We start from the raw sequence: 22,020 nt of genomic DNA, 5'->3' as shown, positions 1-22,020 counted from the left end.
CAATAATAACGTATGTTTGGCAATTTTGAAATCAATAAGTTTTTTTTATTGCTTTGTCACCTTAAAATGTAAAAAAAAATCATTTGCCATATCAATCACATGTCTTTATCTTCTCTTTATCTTTATCTTATCAACTGCACAGAAATAAACACTCAAATCTTATCAACCCTAAGGTGATTACCGCCTATCGGAGATAGCACAAACGACTTCGGATCAAAAACCAACGGATTTGGTGTTGCCGCTGTTGGCTTGAATCGGAAACTTCGCAGCAGTGTAATCAGGCCAATCTTGGTTTGCATAACTCCGAAGCGCAGCCCGATACAAATTCGAGGGCCTTCCCCAAATGGAAGGTAACTGTAAGCGTGGCGAGTAGCGACCACTTCCGGCAGGAACCGATCCGGATCGAAACGTTCCGGATCCGGGTAGATTTCCGGGTCGTGATGCAGCGCATACACCGGAATCAGGAACATCGTTTGGCTAGGGATGACGTGATCGGTTCCGGGTATCGTGTAATCAGTCAGAGGAATTCGGTTGAGACTTTCAACTGGAGGATATTTGCGGAGAGTTTCTGTAACAGTTGGATGTATTAGCAATATTCATTTGACTTTGCAATAAATTTCTTACCGTTTACCACGTTGTCCAAGTACTGCATTCCCATAACAATTTCATAAGTTAATTTTCCATCATTAGCCGCGATTGCCTTTTCGATATCATTCCTCAACCGTTCTTGGATATCCGGATTCATGGCAAGCTCGTACAGACAAAAGTTCATCGTCGTAGACGACGTCTCAAATCCGGCAACGAAGAAAACAAAACATTGCGCGGCTAGCTCTTCAATCGTCAGACCTGGTTCTACCTTTTCCATCGTTCCGGGTTCGTCCGGCTGGTCCGTCAGCCGACCTTTGTTTTTGATCTGAAGCAGCAGGTTCATGAAATCATTCCGCTGGACGTTGTTCTTCTCTCGGAATTCAACCGTTTCTCGAGTTATTCCCATAAAGAAGCTTTCCACACCAACATCGGTCAGTTTCACGCCAAGCTTTTCGCCTGCTCCTTGAACATTGACGCCAGTATAAATTTGGCTAGCTGAAACGGTGTTTGCTCAAACACTTTGCTACCATACTTCAAAAAGTCCGAGTCTGGATTCTCGAGTGTATTGCACTCTAAACCGAACGCACACGTCCCGATCACATCCGTGGTGAACCTCGCCAGCACATCCTTCATCTCCAGCTCACGTGTACCACGGTCATGATTCTCTACCATGAATTTTCGGAACTCCTCAGCCACTTCTAGAATCGTTCCAAACATGGACTTCATCCTGCCGGAAGTGAACGTTGGGGTCAGCTTTTGCCTCAGAGCTCGCCACGGTGCACCCTCCAGTAGAAACAAGTGGCCGGACAGTGGATCCGATTTTGGATCATTATAGATGCCTCGATCGTGGAACACGTTGAAATCCCTCACCATGACGGTCTTGACCATTTCCGGGTCTACTACCATGATCGATGGAATCGTGAAGAAACTGTACCCACCGAAGGAGAGGTTGCGCTGTTTAAGCGAGTTGTACAGTTTCTGGTTGATGTACGAACCATGGGCAACACTGATGGCTCCTTTTACATGACCATAGAAGAGGTGTGGATCGGGGGCGCAGGGGATCCCACGATCAGACCAGAAGCGATGTTTGCGCTTGAGATAGAAATAAATTAGTGAAGCTACCAGAACGAATGCCGTCAACGTTAGACTCAAAACAGCCATTTCGAAGTCACGTTCGCTCACACCTAACCGTAGATTCACACTGAAGCCAGTATTTGCGAGCAGAGAATGAATTGCGTTTTGGGAGCGACGGTCTGAGATAACGAATTAGAGAGATAAGATACTCTCAGACAACAAGACCTTCGATATGCAAGCTATTATGTTGGCATAAAAGATTGGAAACATTTCGTCTAATGGTCTATGAACACAATTTAGGTATGTCATCAATTCTTCACACTTCAAATAACATATTTGTTCAATTGTACGTATTCAGCTAAATTTATTCTAGTCTTCCACCATTTTAATTGAACTATCCTACAGCTAAATCACAACCACCACCAAACTAAATTCGCTTAACGTCCACACAGCCCATGCTACCCTCAGCCGGACTCAGTACTAACGAGCTCGGTTTAAACCGTAACCCGTCGTCTCCACCTCGTCGCGTGAATCTAAAACTGCGCACCATTGTCACAATCCCCGTCTTGACCAGCATCGTTCCAAATCGTACCCCAATGCAGTTCCGCGGACCCGCTCCAAACGGTAGAAAACTGTAGGGATGTCTTTTGCGGACCGCGCTCGGTGCAAATCGCTCTGGATCAAACTTTTCCGGCTCGGGATAGTGGTCAGGATCGTGGTGCAGCGCGTACGTTGGAACTATGAACAGCGTTCCGTCTGGAATGTGGTTGTAGGTAGTCTTGGATCGACGCATCAGATAGTCAACCGGAGGGTACTTCCGAAGGGTTTCGTTTATAACCTGGTCGAGATAGGTCATCGAGTTGATCACTTCGTACGTCAACTGGCCGTCGGTATCTTCCAGCGAATGGTTGATCTCGTTACGTAAACGATCCTGGATTGCAGGAGCACTGGCCAGTTCATACAAACAGAAGGTCATCACCGAAGAGCATGTTTCTAGTCCGTTTTTGACAAAGCTATAGCACTGAGCGGTCAACTCTTCCATGGATAGCCGTTTATCTCTGCGCAAGTGTATATAGCTCTGCAGGAAGTCGTCCTTCTCTACGCCATAGCTCTCCCGGTGAAGGACCGTCGCTGTGCATAATCCGATGAAAAACTCTTCTACGGGGGAATCTATCATTTTCAACCCCAGTATCCTAGCAAATCTAGGAAACGAAACTCCGAGCCACTGCTTGAACAGCACCAACCGGGTAAACTCGTTAGCTCGTCTACCCATTTCACGAAATTCCGTACATCCCACCTGAATCGTTCGGCACCGAATTCCAAACACGCTAGTCCCAATCACATGAGTCGAGTACCGCACGGCCAAATCGTGAATATCCAGCCGTTGACGATCGATCGTTTTCAAAATCTGCAACCGTAGCTCATCGGCAACTCCAGCCACCAGTCCAAACATTCCCTTCACCGATTCCGCCGTCAAAAGCCGCATAGCGTTCTCATGTAAACCTTGCCAAACCTCCCCGGTGCTTCCGAACAGCGTATAGTTCAGCGGATCGCACAGCTTATCCCTGTACAAACCGCGATCATCGAACACGTTAGCATCGGTGACTAGTATCTGCTTGATCAGTTCCGGATCCACCGCCATGATCGATGGCGAGAAGAACACGTTGAAACCACCGGCTGCTAACCTACGCTCCTTCAACTCCTGGTAGATCTGTTGCTGCATCGTACTGGAATGCTCCACACTCCAAATGCCACGAACATTTCCAAACAAGATGTGCGGCCATCCTACGAACGGGATCCTCCGGCTCAACCAGTGCGCCCTTCTCAGGTGCAGAATCCGTCGAATGTACAACCCGAATAAAGCTACCACCAGTAGCGCTACCGCTGGCAGAGTAGCAAACATTGTGCGGACCGTGTCAACACCCGAATGAATCGACCTCCAACAATGGCAGATTTCGGATTTGCTTATCGCCCAAGTTGCGGTTAATTATCACCAAACACGTCGAACGTATTCTCTGCCCGCTGGGTGCTTATCGACGCGGCGCAAGATTCTATCTTGGACTTTGTACGTTTCTTTTGTGTCTACCAACAGGTCTTATCATATAAACAAAAATTTCGCGGTGTTAGTCCTCGTTTAAAACCGATAATTCTTTATTAAACGCGCTCGATTCGCAAATACATTCCACCTTTTGGTCCGAGCGTGATGGACGGTGGATCGTATACGAGCGGAACAGATGTTCGCGAGGATTTGCTGAAATGGAAGTTCGCTAGCAGGGTTGCCAGACCAAGCTTGGCCTGCATCAGCCCGAAACGCATCCCGATGCAGATACGTGGACCCTCGCCGAAGGGTATGTACGCGTACGGGTGACGACTTTTCACGGCTTCCGGGAGGAATCGGTCTGGGTCGAACTTGTCCGGTTCGGGGAAGTTATCCGGATCCCGTTGGATGGCGTAGATCGGAATCTGGACGAACGTACCAGCTGGAATGGTGTAATTTGTACCAGGTATTACGTAATCCACTTCATTCGTTCGGAACGTATTGTCCAGTGGGGGATGTTTCCGAAGAGTTTCTACAAGAAAGAGGGGTATTAAAGTTTGACTCTGCGCTAGAACATAAATACGGCGTACCGCTAACAACGCGATCCAAGTAGTCCATTTTCATGAGCGCTTCGTAAGTGAGATTTCCGCCTCCTTCCTTCAAGGCCTCCTTGATCTCCTTACGTAAACGGTATTGTACGTCTGGATTTAGTGCAAGCTCGTACAAGCAGAAGGTCATGGTACTCGACGAAGTCTCGAACCCTGCCAAAAAGAACACGAAACACTGCGCAGCCAACTCCCGCATTGTTAGACCCTCGCCTGCCGAGTTCGGCGCGTCCGAGAACGTTCCTGATCGCGGATCTCCAGCAGTAGCTTCATGAAGTCGTTACGCTGTGATCCGTTTTGTTCACGCATCTGTACCGTACTGCGGGTCAGTTCCAAGAAAAACTCTTCCACATCGTCTTCGGTTATCTTCATCTTCATAAACTTTGCCAAACTTCTGAACTGAATTCCGATGAAACTTTTGATCACGGATGTCGTTGTCAAAGCGAACGCTTTGTTGCCCATCTTTCGGAACTCTGAATCCGGATTTTTCATCGTGTTACAATCGATACCAAACGCGACGTTCCCGATCACGTCCACTGTGAAACGCTGCAGCACTTCTCGCAGCTCCAGGTCTTCTCGATGGCAGTTATCGTCGACAAATTGGTTCAGTTCTTTAGCTACCGACGCCACTGTATCGAACATGAGTTTCATCTTGCCGGAAGTGAACGTCGGAGATAGCTTTTGTCGCATCACCTTCCACTGGTGTCCCTCAAGGTTGAACAAGTTTCCACTTAGCGGATCCCCCTCCGGATCGACGTACAATCCACGATCGTGAAATACACCAAAGTCCTTCACCATCACGTGTTTGACCAATTCGGGATCAACCAACAGAACCGTGGGCGCAAAGAAGCTGTTGAATCCCCGAACGTCAGTCCCCGCTGCTTGAACTCACGGTACAGCCGTTGCAGCGTAATCGCCATATGTTCCGTACTGGCCATACCGGCGACATTTCCCGCAAGTAGTTGTGGGTTGCGTGCCGCTGGAATTCCACAACTTCTCCAAAGTGCTGCTGCCGTTTGAGGAAGGCAAACAGAATGGCGGCCGCACCTGCTAAAGCTAACAGAACTACACTCAACAGACCCATCGCGGTTCACGGACGATGCGAGATTGATTGAGAAATTCGAGGTTGGCTGGCAGCTTAAGTATTTGCGTTCTCTCGCTAAATTTGTTTTGCTCTGCGCGGGTTGGCCCATCAACTCAATGATGACGCATCAATTTAGAGTTTTGACCACAGCTAAGCCACGCTGTGTGGTTTCGTGACGGTGGGCCAGATAACGAGTTGAATTTATTTTACTGTATGCTTTACTTAGATAACAAAATAATTTTGGTTGCAATTTTAAATGTAGAATCCATTTAATCTAAGATATAAGTTGGTTTGTGACGGGTTCTACAGTTGTGAACAGCATATTGGGTCAAATGAGCTTGAATTTGCGCAGAGAGTAATAGAGAGACTATGGGAGATTTGCAGTGCGTGGCCGAATGGTTACGCTGTCCGCTTTGTAAGCGGATGATTCTGGGTCGGTCCCGGCCTTGGTTGTTAGGCCGTTAAGTCGTTCCAGGTGTAGGAGTCGTCTCCATGCCATAAGTACAAACAGCACACCAAACCAAGCCTACTCCGGTGGAATCGCAGGCGACGGTTGGACTCGAAATCCGAAGGTCGTCAGTTCAAACACTGGGGTGGAAGGTTCCTTGGAGTAGAAAGAGGTTTGGGTGCTCTCTCCATTCAAGCCTTCGGACTCCTAGGTTCGAGCAGAAACTTGCAATAGAGACCACAAAAGACCCGGGGGTCGTTAATGTGGATGGTTTGATTGGGAGATTCGAAGAACTTATCTCGTAGACAGACTATGCTTGAACCAATTTATTTCTTGAGACTGGCTCGATGTCAAAGTACATACCCTTGGTGGGGGCCAATATCACGAACTCCGGGTCGAATTCTATTTTAAGTGGAGTCTGGGCGTTAGGCGCAAAGCTAAAGTGTCTAAGCAGCATCACCAGCCCAACCTTGACCTGCATGAGTCCGAATCGCATCCCGACGCAGTTCCGAGGTCCTTCTCCGAATGGTAAATAACTATACGGATGGCGCTTCTGCACTGTTTCCTCCAGGAATCGATCCGGATCGAAGCGATCAGGGTGCGGATAATGATGTGGATCATGATGCAGTGCGTAAACAGGAATCTGAATGAAAGTGTTGGCTGGGATGACGTATTTGGTATCCGGAACGGCGAACGGTGCTGCTGATATGCGGAATAGACTTTCCGCAGGTGGGTACTTTCGGAGAGTTTCTGAAATGGCAATCGTATTATTCGGTTGTTAGGATGGATGTGTTAGGTATTACCTTTAACGACTCTGTCCAGATAGTCCATCGAGAGCATCTTCTCATATGTGAAGCCATCATTGTCCTTCCCAATAACTTGTTCGATCTCATGCCTCAACCTGTTCTGGATAACCGGATTAAGGGCCAGCTCGTACAAGCAAAAGTTCATTGTAGCAGATGAAGTCTCGAATCCAGCGGTGAAAAATATGAAACACTGTGCGCTCAGCTCATCCATCGTAAGTCCTTCCTCACCATTCTTATTTCTGATTTCCAGCATCAGATTAATGAAATCATTCCTTCGAACACCACTCTTTTCCCTATACTCAACCGTACTGGCGGTTAACTTTCTGAAAAATCCAGACACATCACCTGGGAACACTTTCAAACCCAAACCCTTCATCAACGCCTTGTACCTCCCGCCAAAAAAGAACTTGAGCCGTTGGACCGTATCAAACTGGAAAGCCTTCGTTCCCATCCGACGAAATTCCGAATCAGGATTTTCCATACTGTTGCACTCGACTCCGAACGCCACATTCCCGATCACATCGATCGAGTAGCGCTGCAGGGCATCCTTCATCTCCAGCCGATCAGCTCGATGGCAGTTCGTGTCCATAAACCGTCTCATCTGCTCTGCCACGTCCACCATCAGTCCGAACATGTGCTTCATCTTGCCGGAGGTGAACGCCGGACTCAACTTCTGCCGCATAGCCCGCCAATGGGTTCCATCCAAGCTGAACAAACTTCCACTGATCGGATCGGACTCGGTGTCTGCAAATAATCCACGATCGTGGAAGACGTCAAAGTTCCGCACCAGCACGCACTTGACCAACTCAGGATCCGTCACCAGGACCGACGGGATGAAAAAGTTCATGAATCCACCCAGTGGAAGTCCACGTTCCCTGAACTCCTGATACAACCGTTGAGCTACCTTACAGGCATGTTCCGTCTGGGCGATTCCTTTGACGTTGCCGTAAACTAGGTGTGGTTTTGAGGCCACTGGAAGACCTGCTCGGTGGAGATGACTCTGCTGGCGGCGAAGGTAACAGTACACGACCACCGATAGACCGATGAAGAAGCCAAAGATTGAGACAACCAGCTCCATGGTTAGATGCTATCAACTCTGCTTACTCCGGGAAACTATCGTTTAGTTGATACTCTGAAACTCGTATTTATCCTGGAATTACACGTGCAATCTACGTTGAATTTTGCAGCGTCACTGTTACTTTCAATTTGTCCAGACAAATATCATTATAATAAATTTCTAATAAATACTCAACAATCAACTGCACCATGTGACCGGTTTAACACCTCTCTCTCTATCAGCTTAGATGATTTCAATACTAACTTCCAGGCTTCGGTTTTTTGTTGTCTCATTCCAGAACACCGTAGATAAGTTAGTCCAGCGAGCGAACGCTTCCATCCTGATCGGTACGTCGTCGTGGAAGGAGCAGTTCGTAGAAGCGCTCACCGTCAGTCCCGGTATGTAGTTTTTTGGGTAAACTTGGAACTAGATAAACTCAACAACTATTTGTTCAACTACTTCAGGAGACGATGATGGCGATAACGAGGGCGAAGAGCCGCCATCGCCGAGCTGCGCGGACTACATCATGCATTTCCTCACCCTTTTCTGGAAAATTATCTTTGCCTTTATTCCACCAACGGGTAAGTTTAACAAAAAAAAACGTTTTACAAGCTTGGTGGAGACGCAAGGCTGAATTACTAAAGTTAAAGCCAACCAAACGTCTTCATTTTTTACATAACCGAAAAAAAAGTTACTGGTGTTGTTGATTATAAGATTATCAGTTTTTAATCGAATCTGATCAAACACAGCCAATCTTTCGAAGGGATCCTGGAGAAAGCCTAGCTTTCATTTTGTCATTTATTAACATCTGTTGTGCCCCATTGCATTAGAATGCTTTGAAACATCACGGACGTTAAAGCAGCCAGGCCTACTGCGTAAAGTTGTATCGCAGAGAGATGATTCGGTGAAGTGGGTTGAGTTCAATTCTGAAGCTACAGGGGAGGAAGAAGCGTGGGGACACATTCCCAATTTTCGTTGAAAAACTTGAACAGAAATTGTTATTTTTTATTAAAAAGAAAAATGAACAAATAACACAAATTTTACAATGTACAAGTCTATAAAATGAAGATTTTTCTGTATTCTTCTGCATTTTTGGCAATAATATTGTTTACTCCTTGATTTTTCGGGGAAATTTCCAAGGGGTGGACACATACAAACATATAAAAATCTCTATTGAATTCCATCAATCAGCAGTTTGACGGTCAATTTGAATGGATAGAATCTCACCACGGCAATTTTGAATTCACCACTGCTCAATTACACGCGTTTGGAAGTTTCGTTAAATTATATGCACTCAAATTATCGCACACTTTGAGTGATACGCACAATAAAAACTAGAATAAAAGTGATCGATAAATTTTTAATAAAAATGTTCAAAAAATTTCGTCTGTTTGCCTGTAATTCGACGTCGTCGTGCTATCATGTCGCACCCGCCATTTTGACGTTCTGAGAAAAAACGCGTTATAATGTTTGACCTTGAATAAACAAAAACGAAAGCACGCACTGTAAACAATAACAAACACGTTTTGTTTGGCTGACCATTCTGTGCATTGTCCCGAAGTTTGGTTGAAGTTGGTTGCTGGAGTCCCGAGTTATAATTAAAAATGTTTACGGTAGTCTACGTGTACGTGCGTCAAACGCATCCTGACCTGAAATCCCTTTGCCTTTTGTCGCACTTGCATTTTTGACAATATAGCACGACAGGATTGAAACTTCTTTTATATGTAGAATGACAAAAATTTTTGGAGCTTTTTTGGTTTTCATTAAATATCTCAGGATTGAAATCGAATTTTGGGGATCTTTGAAGGTCAAAAGATGAGGCATTGTGAGCTGCACAAAATGGCGTTCTTAACTCAATTTGGCCCAAAATGCACGTACGACAAGTTAGCACGATGGCGACGAATTGTAGGGACAAAAACTAGAACGTTTGCATTATTCTGAAATCTGCTGCTGAATATAACCGGACTACAGGCTATTTCTTTCGGTGTGTAACAAATCTGCCAAGCATGAACTACATATCGTCGCCGTCGTGCTAACTTGTCGTACGTGCATTTTAGGCCAAATTGAGTTAAGAACGCCATTTTGTGTAGCTCACAATTCTACATCTTTTGACCTTCACAGATCCCCAAAATTCGATTTCAATCCTAAGATATTCAATAAAAACCAAAAAGTGTCCGAAAATTTTTGTCACTTTTCATATGAAAGTAGTTTCAATCTTGTCGTGCTATCTTGTCGCTCCCTGAAAATTGATGTAAGTGCGACAAATGGCCAAACGGATTTCAGGTCAGGATGCGTTTGACGCACGTAAAAGCTAGACTACCGTAAACATTTGTAATTATAACTCGGGACTCCAGCAACCAACTTCAACCAAACTTCGGGACAATGCACAGAATGGTCAGCCAAACAAAACGTGTTTGTTTTTGTTTACATTGCATGCTTTCGTTTTTGTTTATTCAAGGTCAAACATTAAAACGCGTTTTTCTCGGAACGTCAAAATGGCGGGTGCGACATGATAGCACGACGACGTCGATATGAGCAATTCTCTACCAAAATCGAAAATGGATTTTATTTGTATTTTTTTATTTGGCTCAAACTTTGTGGGGGCCTTCCCTATACCCAAATATGCTATTTTGTGTCATTGGTTCACCCATACAAGTCTCCATACAATTTTGGCAGCTGTCCATACAAAAATGGTATGTAAATATTCAAACAGCTGTAACTTTTGAGTGAATTTTTTTATCAATTTGGTGTCTTCGGCAAAGTTGTAGGTATTGTTGAGGACTTTTGAGAAAAATAGGTACACGAAAAAAATTTGAGGATTTTTTATCAACTTTTTTACTAAAACTCAATTTCCCAAAATACGTATTTTTGATTTTCGAGATTTTTAATATGTTTTAGGGGACAAAATCCGCAACTTTTGAGCCATAGAGAAACATGGTCAAAAAATCTGCCGCCGAGTTATGAATTTTTGAAAAAAATAGTGATTTTTGGAAAAAATCGAAGTTTCATGCAAAAACAAGTTTGACATTATTTTTTAATGCAAAATTGAATTTGTAATCGAAAAGTACTTTACAGATTTTTTGATAAAGGGCTCCGTTCTCTAGATATAGCCACCGAAAGTTGGATTTTAGCGAAATATTTGCAGTTTTCAATTTTTAAAAATAGTGACCATGAGTGACTATTTCTAAAAATATTTTTTTTGAAAAGTTCAGAAAATTTGCTATAAAATTGTCTAAGAGACATTGAAGATTGGACCTTTGGTTGCTGAGATACAGCGGCTTAAAGAAAAAGAAACACGAAAATTGAAGTTTTCTAAGTCGCACCCAAACAGCCCACCATTTTCTAATGATGATATCTCAGCAATTAATGGTCCGATTTTCAATGTTAATACATGAATCGTGAAATTTTCCGATCTCTTCGAAAAAATTTTTTGAAAATTTTAAAATCAAGACTAACAATTTAAAAAGGACCAAACATTGAATATTACGCCCATTTAAAATGCTAGTCTTGATTTAAAAATTTTCATAATATTTTTTTCGAAAAGATCGGAAAATTTCACGAATGTTTTATGTATTAACATTGAAAATCGGACCATTAATTGCTGAGATATCGTCATTAGAAAATGGTGGGCTGTTTGGGTGAGACTTAGAAAACTTCAATTTTCGTGTTTCTTTTTCTTTAAGCCGCTGTATCTCAGCAACCAAAGGTCCAATCTTCAATGTCTCTTAGACAATTTTATAGCAAATTTTCTGAACTTTTCAGAAACAATATTTTTAGAAATAGTCACTCATGGTCACTATTTTTAAAAATTGAAAAACTGCAAATATTTCGCTAAAATCAAACTTTTGGTGGCTATATCTTGAAAACGGAGCCCTTTATCAAAAAATCTGTAGGGTACTTTTCGATTGCAAATTCAATTTTGCATTAAAAATAATGTCAAACTTGTTTTTGCATAAAACTTCGATTTTATTCAAAAATCACTGTTTTTTTTTTCAAAAATTCATAACTCGGCTGCAGATTTTTTGACCATGTTTCTCTATGGCTCAAAAGTTGCGCCTAAAACATATCAAAAAATCTCAAAAATCAAAAAAATACATATTTTGAGAAATTTAGCTTTAGTGAAAAAAGTTGATAAAAAAATCTGCAATTTTTTTCCGTGTGCCTATTTTTTTCTCAATAGTCCTCAACAATACCTACAACTTTGCCGAAGACACCAAATTGATCAGAAAATTCACTCAAAAGTTACAGCTGTTTGAATATTTACATACCATTTTTGTATGGACAGCTGCCAAAATTGTATGGAGACTTGTATGGGTGAACCAATGACACAAAATAGCATATTAGGTCATAGGGAAGGCCCCCACAAAGTTTGAGTCAAATCAAAAAATACAAAAAATAAAAATGGTCGAAATCGGCCGATTTCGTAGAGGGTTGCTCATATATAAGACATATTAGCACCAAGATTTAACACATCTTCACTAAAACATTCTCTCGGGGGACAAATTTAAGATATAAATGTCACTCCCGCGCGTCCCACACATAAATAATCCCAGCCCAAGTCAAGGCGAAAGGATATCTGATCCGAGTTAAAAGGATTCCCTTTTTGCATTTCGACCACCGACTCTGTGCAAACATGTGTTGACTTTGGCTAGTGCAGATTGTCCTTGTGCTTGTTACTGATGATGCTGATCACCATCATCATCTTCATCACTCCGAAGGCAGGATAAATCTTTTTGGGAGGGCTGCACATGCAAAATTCATGCATGCAAAATGTGCTCGTTTGCTGATTTATCCGAGGACGACATGCTGAGCCTTGCTTCTGGATGGTAAATTGTCCCCTCATGCATATCGTACAAAGACTACGACTAAGCCCTTCAAGTTGGCTGAATCGTTTCCAGAAATGGAATGCTCATCAAACAAGATTAAAGATCAAATTAGACAATTATCTCCGGAACTCATAATTGCACCTCGACGAGTTATTATCTCAAGACCGGAAAAGTGCTGACGAGAGTCTTGGAAATTTCACTCTCGAGAAGCAATAACTTTCGTACTCGTTCTTTATTCTGATTAAGATAACCCAACCTGTCAGTGGCAGAATCGCAGATTCGCACTCCCGCAGCAGCACGCAGAACATGGTCCCAGCTTCAGTTTAATTAAATTCCAGCTTTAGTGGTTGGGATGTGTGAACCCTTGTTCTCAAGGGGGGTCGAATACTTTCTTACAATGGTGTTATCGTTTGGCGAATGTTCCACTTTATTAGATATCGTGTGCTTGTGATTATCTCTTGTACGGTAAAAATAATCATGCTGGGAAAATTTGTCCCGAAGAAATGAAATGATGAGCCATTTCTAGTAACGCAAAACCTTTCAGAATGCTCTTTCCTTATACTAACTTTTATTACAAACAACATTATTCACCGACATGCTGTTAAGTGTGTGATCTTCTCTGAGAACATACTCAGCTTTATGCTTACGTGCTGCTAAGCACCTGAGCAAAATTCTAAACAGTGGTGCCTGTCGAGATCCCTGGTAAAAAACGAAAACGTTCTGCAGCATAAAACCGGTCAAGTGGCCGTTACTCTTGATGCACCTTGGTTTGTGTCAAGTTTGCGAGCGTGCAAAAAATTATGTACGTGCACGTGGTTTATGTTGGCAAGATGTGCCTTGCACACGTGCACCCTTCGCGGGACATCGTTCGTAAGTTTAGAGCAGAGGTGACCAAAGAATGGCCCATTTTTTGTGGCCCACAGAGCCATTTTTAATCATCATGTAAAAAGGTCCTTTGACGCATCTTTAAGTGATTTTATAATTCTCATAAATTCATCTTAATTTTATGTCTGTTTTGTGAAAATTTTAATATTTTGTTAATATAAAACTAATTGTATAATCGGGAATAAAGTATGGAAGAACCATACTTTGAATCCTATTATATCAGGGGAGCTCAAAGTTTTTGAAGGCCGGGCCAAATTTGAAGCTCAAATGAGCTTGAGGGCCAAATTTACAAAATAGGTCATCTAGAAAATGTAATAACGTAATTTTCATTTAAAAGTCTAAAAAATGCATCTATACGTCGATTTTTTTTAATTTCTGTAATCTTTTGAAAATTTTCGCTTATTGAAAATAATAGAAAACAGAAAATGGCATTTTCCAATGGTATTCTTGATTTTTCGGGTATCTGAAAAAATAGCTGAAAGGACTTGTGTTTTCAATTACATTTTAAACTTTTTTTTACTTCAAAAATGGTGACATGTAATCTGAACAATTTATGTAACGGCGTATTTTTATCTTTAAATTAAGTGTGACTGATGAAAATTGTTGAGAGCCAGAACTTCAAGCACCCGTAAAGGTAAATTTCAATCATATGTTCAAAAAATGTAAATTTCGACGAAAAAAAACTTAAATAATCCCAAACATGCTCAAATTCTAAACGCAGAGGAAAGCACTTTAAATAACATTCAGCTGATTGCACTTAAATTTCCATTGATTTTTTGCAGTTTTTTAAATGATATTTACTAGTTTCACTCACATTGAATCGAACCTTCCACCTCGTGATTTGAACTCATAACGTGTGGGTTACGAATCTGAGTACCTAACATCTGATTAAGGCAGAATGAAATTTATTAAAGCTTTATTAAAATTGGAGGAATATTTTTGTTTTCTTAAGCAACTATTTATTCTTAAGATTGCTCACACTAAATTACACACTTTTACAAAGTTTGTATCACCCCTTCTAAAATATATAAAATAATCAATTTAAATACAACTCTAAAAATTTCATTATATTTGTGAAATCACGATTGTTGAGGCACGAAACTTTCAATGAAAAGTAGATTCATAATATTTATGGTGGTATTTTTTTTTAATTTTTGATTTTTAATAAAATTTAATCAATTGATTGGAGGCTTTGTTGTTCAAAACTTTGTGATAGTTTTTTTCCTTGCATTTAAATGACGAAAATGTTCTTAAAATACCTGAAATTTCAAAATAAAACTTCAGTTGATAGCGTTTTTTTTTTTCATTTTTATAGAAAGAAATTTAAAGAAAATATTTATTTCCTATTTGGCCCGCGAGCTCATGTAAACTTCAAATTTGGCCCGCCATTCAAAAACTTTGAGCACTCCTGGTTTAGAGTTATGGATCCAGAGTAGAAACGACAATTTCTGAGTGATTGCTTGACCTCAACTTGAATTTGAATTTGAGTATTTTCTAATTCAATTTGAATTTAAAAACTATAATTTCAAGACATTATTGCGGTATCCTAAAGGGATCATCCATAAACCACTTGGACACCATTTGTATGAAAATTGTCCACAAGGAGAGAGGAGGGAAGAAGGGGGGAGGGGGGGAAGGGGGAGGAAAGGTGGGGTCTGCGAACGTTAATGGGTGGTCCCAAAGACAGTTGAGATCCAACATAATCTTGTAAGCGGAAAGCGGTTTGAAAAGAAAAAGGAAAATCTAAACGGCTGACAAATCACCTCAATAATTTGCGAATCGCTACAGAATCGCTGACGCCTCTCAAAATAATCATGGTTAGAGAAGAGGACAAATAAACACAGACAATAGAAAATGTTTAAAATTCATATACATTTTAGAAATAACACAAGCATTTTGATAAGTTGCACAATCTACACAGAAAAACTAACTTAATCCACCTGTGTGGTTGATGCCTTCCTCACTTTTTACCAACAATGGGTAATATGAGTGGTTTGGACACATATTTCAGCTATTTTTTTAAGGTCCAGAAAATTAACTGCACAGATACAACTTAAGTAGTGATAACTCGAGACAGGAATGCCAAATTTTCTATTATGTGGACTCGTTGGAAAGGTCTCTTGATTACCTAACCAACGTTGGGTCGGATAATGGATCCGGACATCGTTTACATGCATTTAAGTGAGATCCGGCTTCAAAAGAGTACATAAATATCACTTAAGTGGTCATAACTCGAGACAGGGTTGCCAGATCTTCGATGTTGTGGACTCGTTGGAAAGGTCTCTGGATTACCTAATCAACGATGGGTTGGATGATGGATCCGGACATCGTTTACATACATTTAAGTGAGATCCGGCTTCAAAAAAGTACATAAATATCACTTAAGTGGTCATAACTCGAGACAGGGTTGCCATATCTTCGATGTTGTGGACTCGTTGGAAAGGTCTCTCGATTACCTAATCAACGATGGGTTGGGTGATGGTTCCGGACATCGTTTACATACATTTAAGTGAGATCCGGCTTCAAAAAAGTACATAAATATCACTTAAGTTGTCATAACTCGAGACAGGGTTGCCAGATCTTCGATGTTGTGGACTCGTTGGAAAGGTCTCTCGATTACCTAATCAACGATGGGTTGGGTGATGGATCCGGACATCGTTTACATACATTTAAGTGAGATCCGGCTTCAAAAAAGTACATAAATATCACTTAAGTGGTCATAACTCGAGACAGGGTTGCCAGATCTTCGATGTTGTGGACTCGTTGGAAAGGTCTCTCGATTACCTAATCAACGATGGGTTGGGTGATGGATCCGGACATCGTTTACATACATTTAAGTGAGATCCGGCTTCAAAAGAGTACATAAATATCACTTAAGTGGTCATAACTCGAGACAGGGTTGCCAGATCTTCAATTATGTGGACTCGTTGGAAAGGTCTCTTGCTTACCTAACCAACGATGGGTCGGATAATGGATCCGGACATCGTTTACATGCATTTAAGTGAGATCCGGCTTCAAAAAAGTGCATAAATATCACATAAGTGGTCATAACTTGAGACAGGGTTGCCAGATCATCAATTTTGTGGACTCGTTGGAAAGGTCTCTCGCTTACCTAACCAACGATGGGTCGGATAATGGATCCGGACATCGTTTACATACATTTAAGTGAGATCCGGCTTCAAAAAAGTACATAAATATCACATAAGTGGTCATAACTTGAGACAGGGTTGCCAGATCTTCAATTTTGTGGACTCGTTGGAAAGATCTCTCGATTACCTAATCAATGATGGGTCGGATGATGGATCCGGACATCGTTTACATACATTTAAGTGAGATCCGGCTTCAAAAAGGTACATAAATATCACATAAGTGGTCATAACTTAAGACAGGGTTGCCAGATCTTCAATTTTGTGGACTCATTGGAAAGGTCTCTGGATAACCTAATCAATGATGGGTCGGATGATGGATCCGGACATCGTTTACATGCATTTAAGTGAGATCCGACTTCAAAAAAGTGCATAAATATCACTTGAGTGGTCATAACTCGAGACAGGGTTGCCAGATTTTCAATTATGTGGACTCGTTGGAAAGGTCTCTTGATTACCTAACCAACGATGAGTCGGATGATGGTTCCGGACATAGTTTACATACATTTAAGTGAGATCCGGCTTCAAAAAAGTACATAAATATCACTTAAGTGGTCATAACTCGAGACAGGGTTGCCAGATCTTCAATGTTGTGGACTTGTTGGAAAGGTCTCTCGATTACCTAAACAACGATGTAAACGACATCGTTTACATGCATATAATTGAGATCCGGATATATGTGAAAACACATTTTTATACATAACTTTTGAACTACTTATCGAAACTTCAAACAATTCAATAGCGATGTATGGGACCCTAAACCAAGTCGAATGCAACTGGTTCGATCAAAATCGGTTCAGCCAGTGCTGAGAAAACTTGGCAAGATTTTTGAACACATACATACATACACACACACAGACATTTGTTCAGTTTTCGATTCTGAGTCGATATGTATACATGAAGGTGGGTCTTCGAGCTTTTAATAAAAAGTTCATATTTAGAGCAGGATTATAGCCTTACCTCAGTGAGGAAGGCAAAAGGTTAAATTTTGGAAGGTTGAAAATTTTATTGGCTTAATTTTTTAATCTTTTTTGAGTAATTTTACCTAAAAATATGTAGATGTGTGTATTTCATCAAACTGTTGAAAATTTTACCTAATGTAAAATTACCCATTTTTTAGACTAAATCTTTCACCTTTCCCAGATATAATATTACAATTTTTTATGTGTAGCAGTGAATTTGTAGTTCATCAAATTCGTTCAAAATGGACATCCTTTTGAGGTAGGCTCTCCTGAAGTGTGATTATTTTCGATATTTATTCAAATCATGCTGTTTTCGTGGGGAATTGCTGTATTGAGGCGCATTCAGCATTCGGTAAATAAATTAATTCATAAGTTTATTTTTAGAAAATTATGAGACTTAGTGCACAAAAAATTATAAAATAAGATGAATAATTTTTATAACTTGATTTCATAAAGTCATCACAAATCTTATGACACTTTTTTACTTTTTGAAACAATTTTAAAGAAAAACGTTTGTATGAACATTGGATTTTTTTCAAAGTTTATTTCAAAGCAACAAAACAATTGTTGTTAGAGGTAATTTTAAAATGCGTTGATAAATTTGTTTCAAAAGTGCTTATATACCATCATATTCGATATTATTTGACAACTTGATTTTTAAAGATTTTTCAGATTATCATTCTATAAATGCAGCTATAATGCCAAATAGATTGCACTGTCCAACAGAACTACATAAATGTCGTGTTCTGAGACAATAGTGAGTGTTCTTTGTACAGTTTCACTTTTTCAACTGAATCAAAAACAAATTTGTTTCAAATGGTAAGAAGGTTGTGTTTACCCATCAAGTTATCAAGTTTGTCTGTTTTAAATCCGGATCTAAAATTTCAATCAGCATAAAAAATCCCAATTCTAGTGAAACTAAGAAAATATTGATTTAAAAACTCAAAAACTAGCTTTTAATTGAAGTTGAGTCATGTTTAAGCAACAACATTTTAATTTGATTATTAAGGAGTTTAGTTATTTGAAATCGGAAATTATTCACAACTGTTTGATATTTTAAAAAAAATCGCATTTCTCTGTGCCTGTGAACGCGCCTTAGTACCTGGGGCACGTGCCCACTGCCAACGTAAATTTCAAAAGATCAAACCACCCAGATAACGCTGCGACGTTCAGCAAGTAAATTTTCCTTTTTCAGACAAATGCTTTTTGCTTCTTGGAACCAGTGCCGAGGCATCACCACCGTCGGAACAGCAGACTGTGCGGGATGCTCGTTCGTTTACTGGAACTCAGTAATGAGCTCTTCGTCGTCGACATTTTCTAATTTTGTTAGACATTACACGAGTTTTATGTTTGTGATTATACATTGTCAAAAAAAAGGTTTTTTTCTTAAATTCAGAAATGCTTTGGATAATTGCAGATTGCAGATGTAAATAATATATCACAAAAAATTACACAATAGATCAAAGGATCAATTAGGTGGATTAATCCGTACCCAATAGACCGCTAATGATGATATCTTTATTCGTGGCATGGTTGAACTGCAAACGACTGTGGTGAAGTCATCGCTAAATTAATGGATTATGATAAGGATTTTTTCAAGTAAAATTTTCATAAGAATGATGGTTCTCCCAGCATTAAGAAAAACAACTAAATATGATTTTTTCGAACTTCACCAACTATGTGAAGTACTTTGTCGCTGTCTTACTAAAAAAAGCTTCTTAAGTCCTTCCAGTTCCACAAACGTTTTTTTCCCCACCCATTATCATCACTTCAAACCCCATTTGTGATTTCAATAGAATTTTGCAAAGTGTGTACCCATAAAAATGGTGCTTATTTTTATTGCGTACATGCCATCACATGTATACACAAGAATGTGGTCGTTTTCTATTGTGGACATCGTGCATAAATGACGATACACATTTACGAGATTTTTAAAAGTTGTTTTGATTTATTTGATACATTTAAAAATCTCGTTCGCGAAGAGAGTTTGAAATATAAACAAAACTGTTTCGTCACTTATGGATGCTCCGCGCGCCCGGAAGCTGCATCCAACTCTTTCTAGAAGACCTGCCTCCCCATATGGCAATATCGAAAAAGTGAGAAAAAAGAAACCTCTATCGAAAACTTGAACGATCCTGCCTGTCTGTTCACGAGCGAGAGCATAATGATGTGGAAAATGCTTCGGATGTGTGGAATATTTTAGTTTCGTCCTGACCCTCCACGTAACCCCCTTCAGGACTATTGGAATACGAAATGAGGATGCTGGAGACGATGAAGCCGCCGCTGGAATTTGTGGCCACTGTGTGGGCTGCTTGGAACATCACTCAACCACAACAGCAGCGACGATGAGAGCGCAGGGGGGGAAATGGCAATTTCCCGTTACATGCCAACACACGCACACACACACACATGCTTCATCGGGAAAAGTCAACAGAAGACGCTTTTCGCGACAAACAGGACACAGTGAAAAAGAAATGGCTGCGTAAAATAGTTTCAGCTTTTATCCTGAATGCTTAAGATTAACTTTAAATTTATTTGTAAACCGATGCAAAACAGTAACTTTACTGTATGTTTCAAGTAAAATTACGTTTATCGCTGTGTTCATCGGATCAATGTATTTATTTCTGTACCTTTTTGAATAAAAATCGACGTAACTCATCCAAGTTGGGGCCGTTGGCAGAAATAATTTCCGACCTGACTATTTTTAGGACCTTTATTTGGACATTCTCTTGCCATTTCACTAGTAAAAGTAGTTCTCTTTGAACGAAAAACTGCATTTCGAGACTATTTTATTCAGAGCAGCGAAACACTGCCTCCGAATCGTCAGTTCCATAATTGTGGGATGTTATTGTGCCTCCCACAATTATGGAACACCTCAAATAACAGATATTTTGACAAAAAAGTTATCAGACCACTCATAAAATATTACTAAGCTTGAGTTTCATTGGTTTCAGTGTGTGAAGTCATTGTTTTGTAGAAAATATGTACCACTGGAGAAATCCAAAGTTTGTTTACATCCATAAGAAAAAAGTGTTCCGAATTTGTGGATTTGAAAGGTCAATATTTTTCTTTCAAAATTTGATATAAAACGTAAAAAACATATATAATCCAAAGATCACAAGAAAGAACTTTCACATGAAGGTAAAAACAAATCATTATGTTCAATTATCGATTTGCTATGATTTTTTCTAACATTGGCCGATCTGTAAACTGTTCCGAATATGAGAGATGACTGTACAAGTAGATAAAGAAAGCATGAATACTGAATACATTTTTAAAATGGGAAACTTATTTATTCAAAATAATATGGTTATATAAAATGGATACGGGAACATTTGAAAATCTATACTTTGATCAGAGATTTTCTGATTTATTTGGTGTCTTCGGAAATTATTAGGACTTTTCAGGAAAAAAAACACAAATTTTTTTATTGCACTTTTTAGGGGTTGCGTACATGTAGAAAATCACAAAATTTCATATTACAGAAAATTTATTGAATCAACTTTAAAGATGATTTTTTATCACACCTGAAAGTTTCATGAAGATATTTTATGATTAAAGTAAGTTACAGGCGATTTTAGCTGAAAATTTTGCCATGCGCAAAGCGAACTGTCAAACTTTGCGAGCGTTTTTCTCTGAACACCGAGTTGATTTACATAAAAATATTTTTATCTTTTTTAAAAATAAACTTTTTGAAAATCGGCCTTCGTCATGCACACGGGACCGGTTTAACGAGTCTTTACCAAAATTTTGAGCCGATTTGGTCAATGCAGTGTTGAGATATCGTGACACCCGTTTTTTGAAACTGCTAACTTCAAATACCTATATCTCGGCCATGATACAACCAAATGTCCTCAAATTTTTTTTGTTAACAGATGAAAATATATATTTTAATGCCCTGAAAACAGATTTAAAAAAAAATATGTTTGTGCTCAAACCAACCTCTGACATTTATGCCGATTTACATGTATGTAACCCCTTAAGGGGTCCTCAATAAACCACGTGGACACTTTCCAAAATGTAAGAACCCTCTCGCCAAATGTGGCCAAAATAAAATCATAGTACGTGGACAATTTAAATACATAGATTAACACAGAAGATTGTGTTTATTTTTTCTAATTTTTGTTTCTGTTTTTTTATAGGATCATAAAAATTAATTTCTGCGCTATGACCCAGCAAGTCCATTTCTTTTTAGATCAAATTTTATTTGATTTTTTTTGTCACTAGGCTGTGGTCAAGGTTAAGGGAAGGGGGAAAATTATAAAACAAATTTCAAGCCCATACTTCAACATTTTTGAGCTTATGGTATCACAAAACGCTTACTACATTTTTACAGTTACGCTACTTTTTAAAAGTTACAAAATTATAATGAATTTATGAAAAAAAAAATTTGGAATAAAAATTGCAATTGCATTACTTTAGGAAAATGGTCGGTCGGTGGAATAAACTGTCGAAAAATACAAGTTCAGTTTTTAATGCAAGATTGGATTTGAAATCAAAA

At 39.9% G+C, this 22,020-nt stretch overlaps 3 protein-coding genes and 2 pseudogenes across 17 annotated transcripts in view; 1 reads left to right on the top strand and 4 right to left on the bottom strand.

Moving 5' to 3' along the window:
* The window catches only part of LOC6037489 (sodium/calcium exchanger 1), a 270,881-nt gene that overhangs the window by 236,635 nt on the left and 12,226 nt on the right, over positions 1–22,020 (top strand). For all 15 annotated transcript variants that reach the window (XM_038249777.1, XM_038249774.1, XM_038249775.1 and 12 more), the window contains 2 exons: positions 7,999–8,098; positions 8,165–8,281. In XM_038249777.1, the coding sequence (XP_038105705.1) occupies positions 7,999–8,098; positions 8,165–8,281 (217 nt within the window). The remainder of the gene's footprint in view (positions 1–7,998; positions 8,099–8,164; positions 8,282–22,020) is intronic.
* LOC6037493 lies at positions 85–1,749 on the bottom strand (annotated as a pseudogene).
* LOC6037492 (probable cytochrome P450 6a14) lies at positions 2,007–3,802 on the bottom strand. The gene has a single exon (XM_001847350.2). The coding sequence runs from the start codon at positions 3,563–3,565 to the stop codon at positions 2,090–2,092; it is 1,476 nt and encodes a 491-aa protein (XP_001847402.2). The 5' UTR covers positions 3,566–3,802; the 3' UTR covers positions 2,007–2,089.
* LOC6037491 lies at positions 3,817–5,389 on the bottom strand (annotated as a pseudogene).
* LOC6037490 (probable cytochrome P450 6a14) lies at positions 6,125–7,771 on the bottom strand. Its single transcript, XM_001847348.2, has 2 exons — positions 6,641–7,771; positions 6,125–6,587 (listed from the first exon to the last, which is right to left on the bottom strand). Exons 1-2 carry the CDS (start codon positions 7,719–7,721, stop codon positions 6,148–6,150), a joined length of 1,521 nt encoding a protein of 506 aa, XP_001847400.2. The 5' UTR covers positions 7,722–7,771; the 3' UTR covers positions 6,125–6,147.

Source organism: Culex quinquefasciatus, chromosome 1 (assembly GCF_015732765.1).
Source record: "Culex quinquefasciatus strain JHB chromosome 1, VPISU_Cqui_1.0_pri_paternal, whole genome shotgun sequence".
Lineage (NCBI taxonomy): Eukaryota > Metazoa > Arthropoda > Insecta > Diptera > Culicidae > Culex > Culex quinquefasciatus.
The sequence above is the reverse complement of the archived record's forward strand: the minus strand, read 5'-3'. Positions and strand labels throughout refer to the sequence as shown.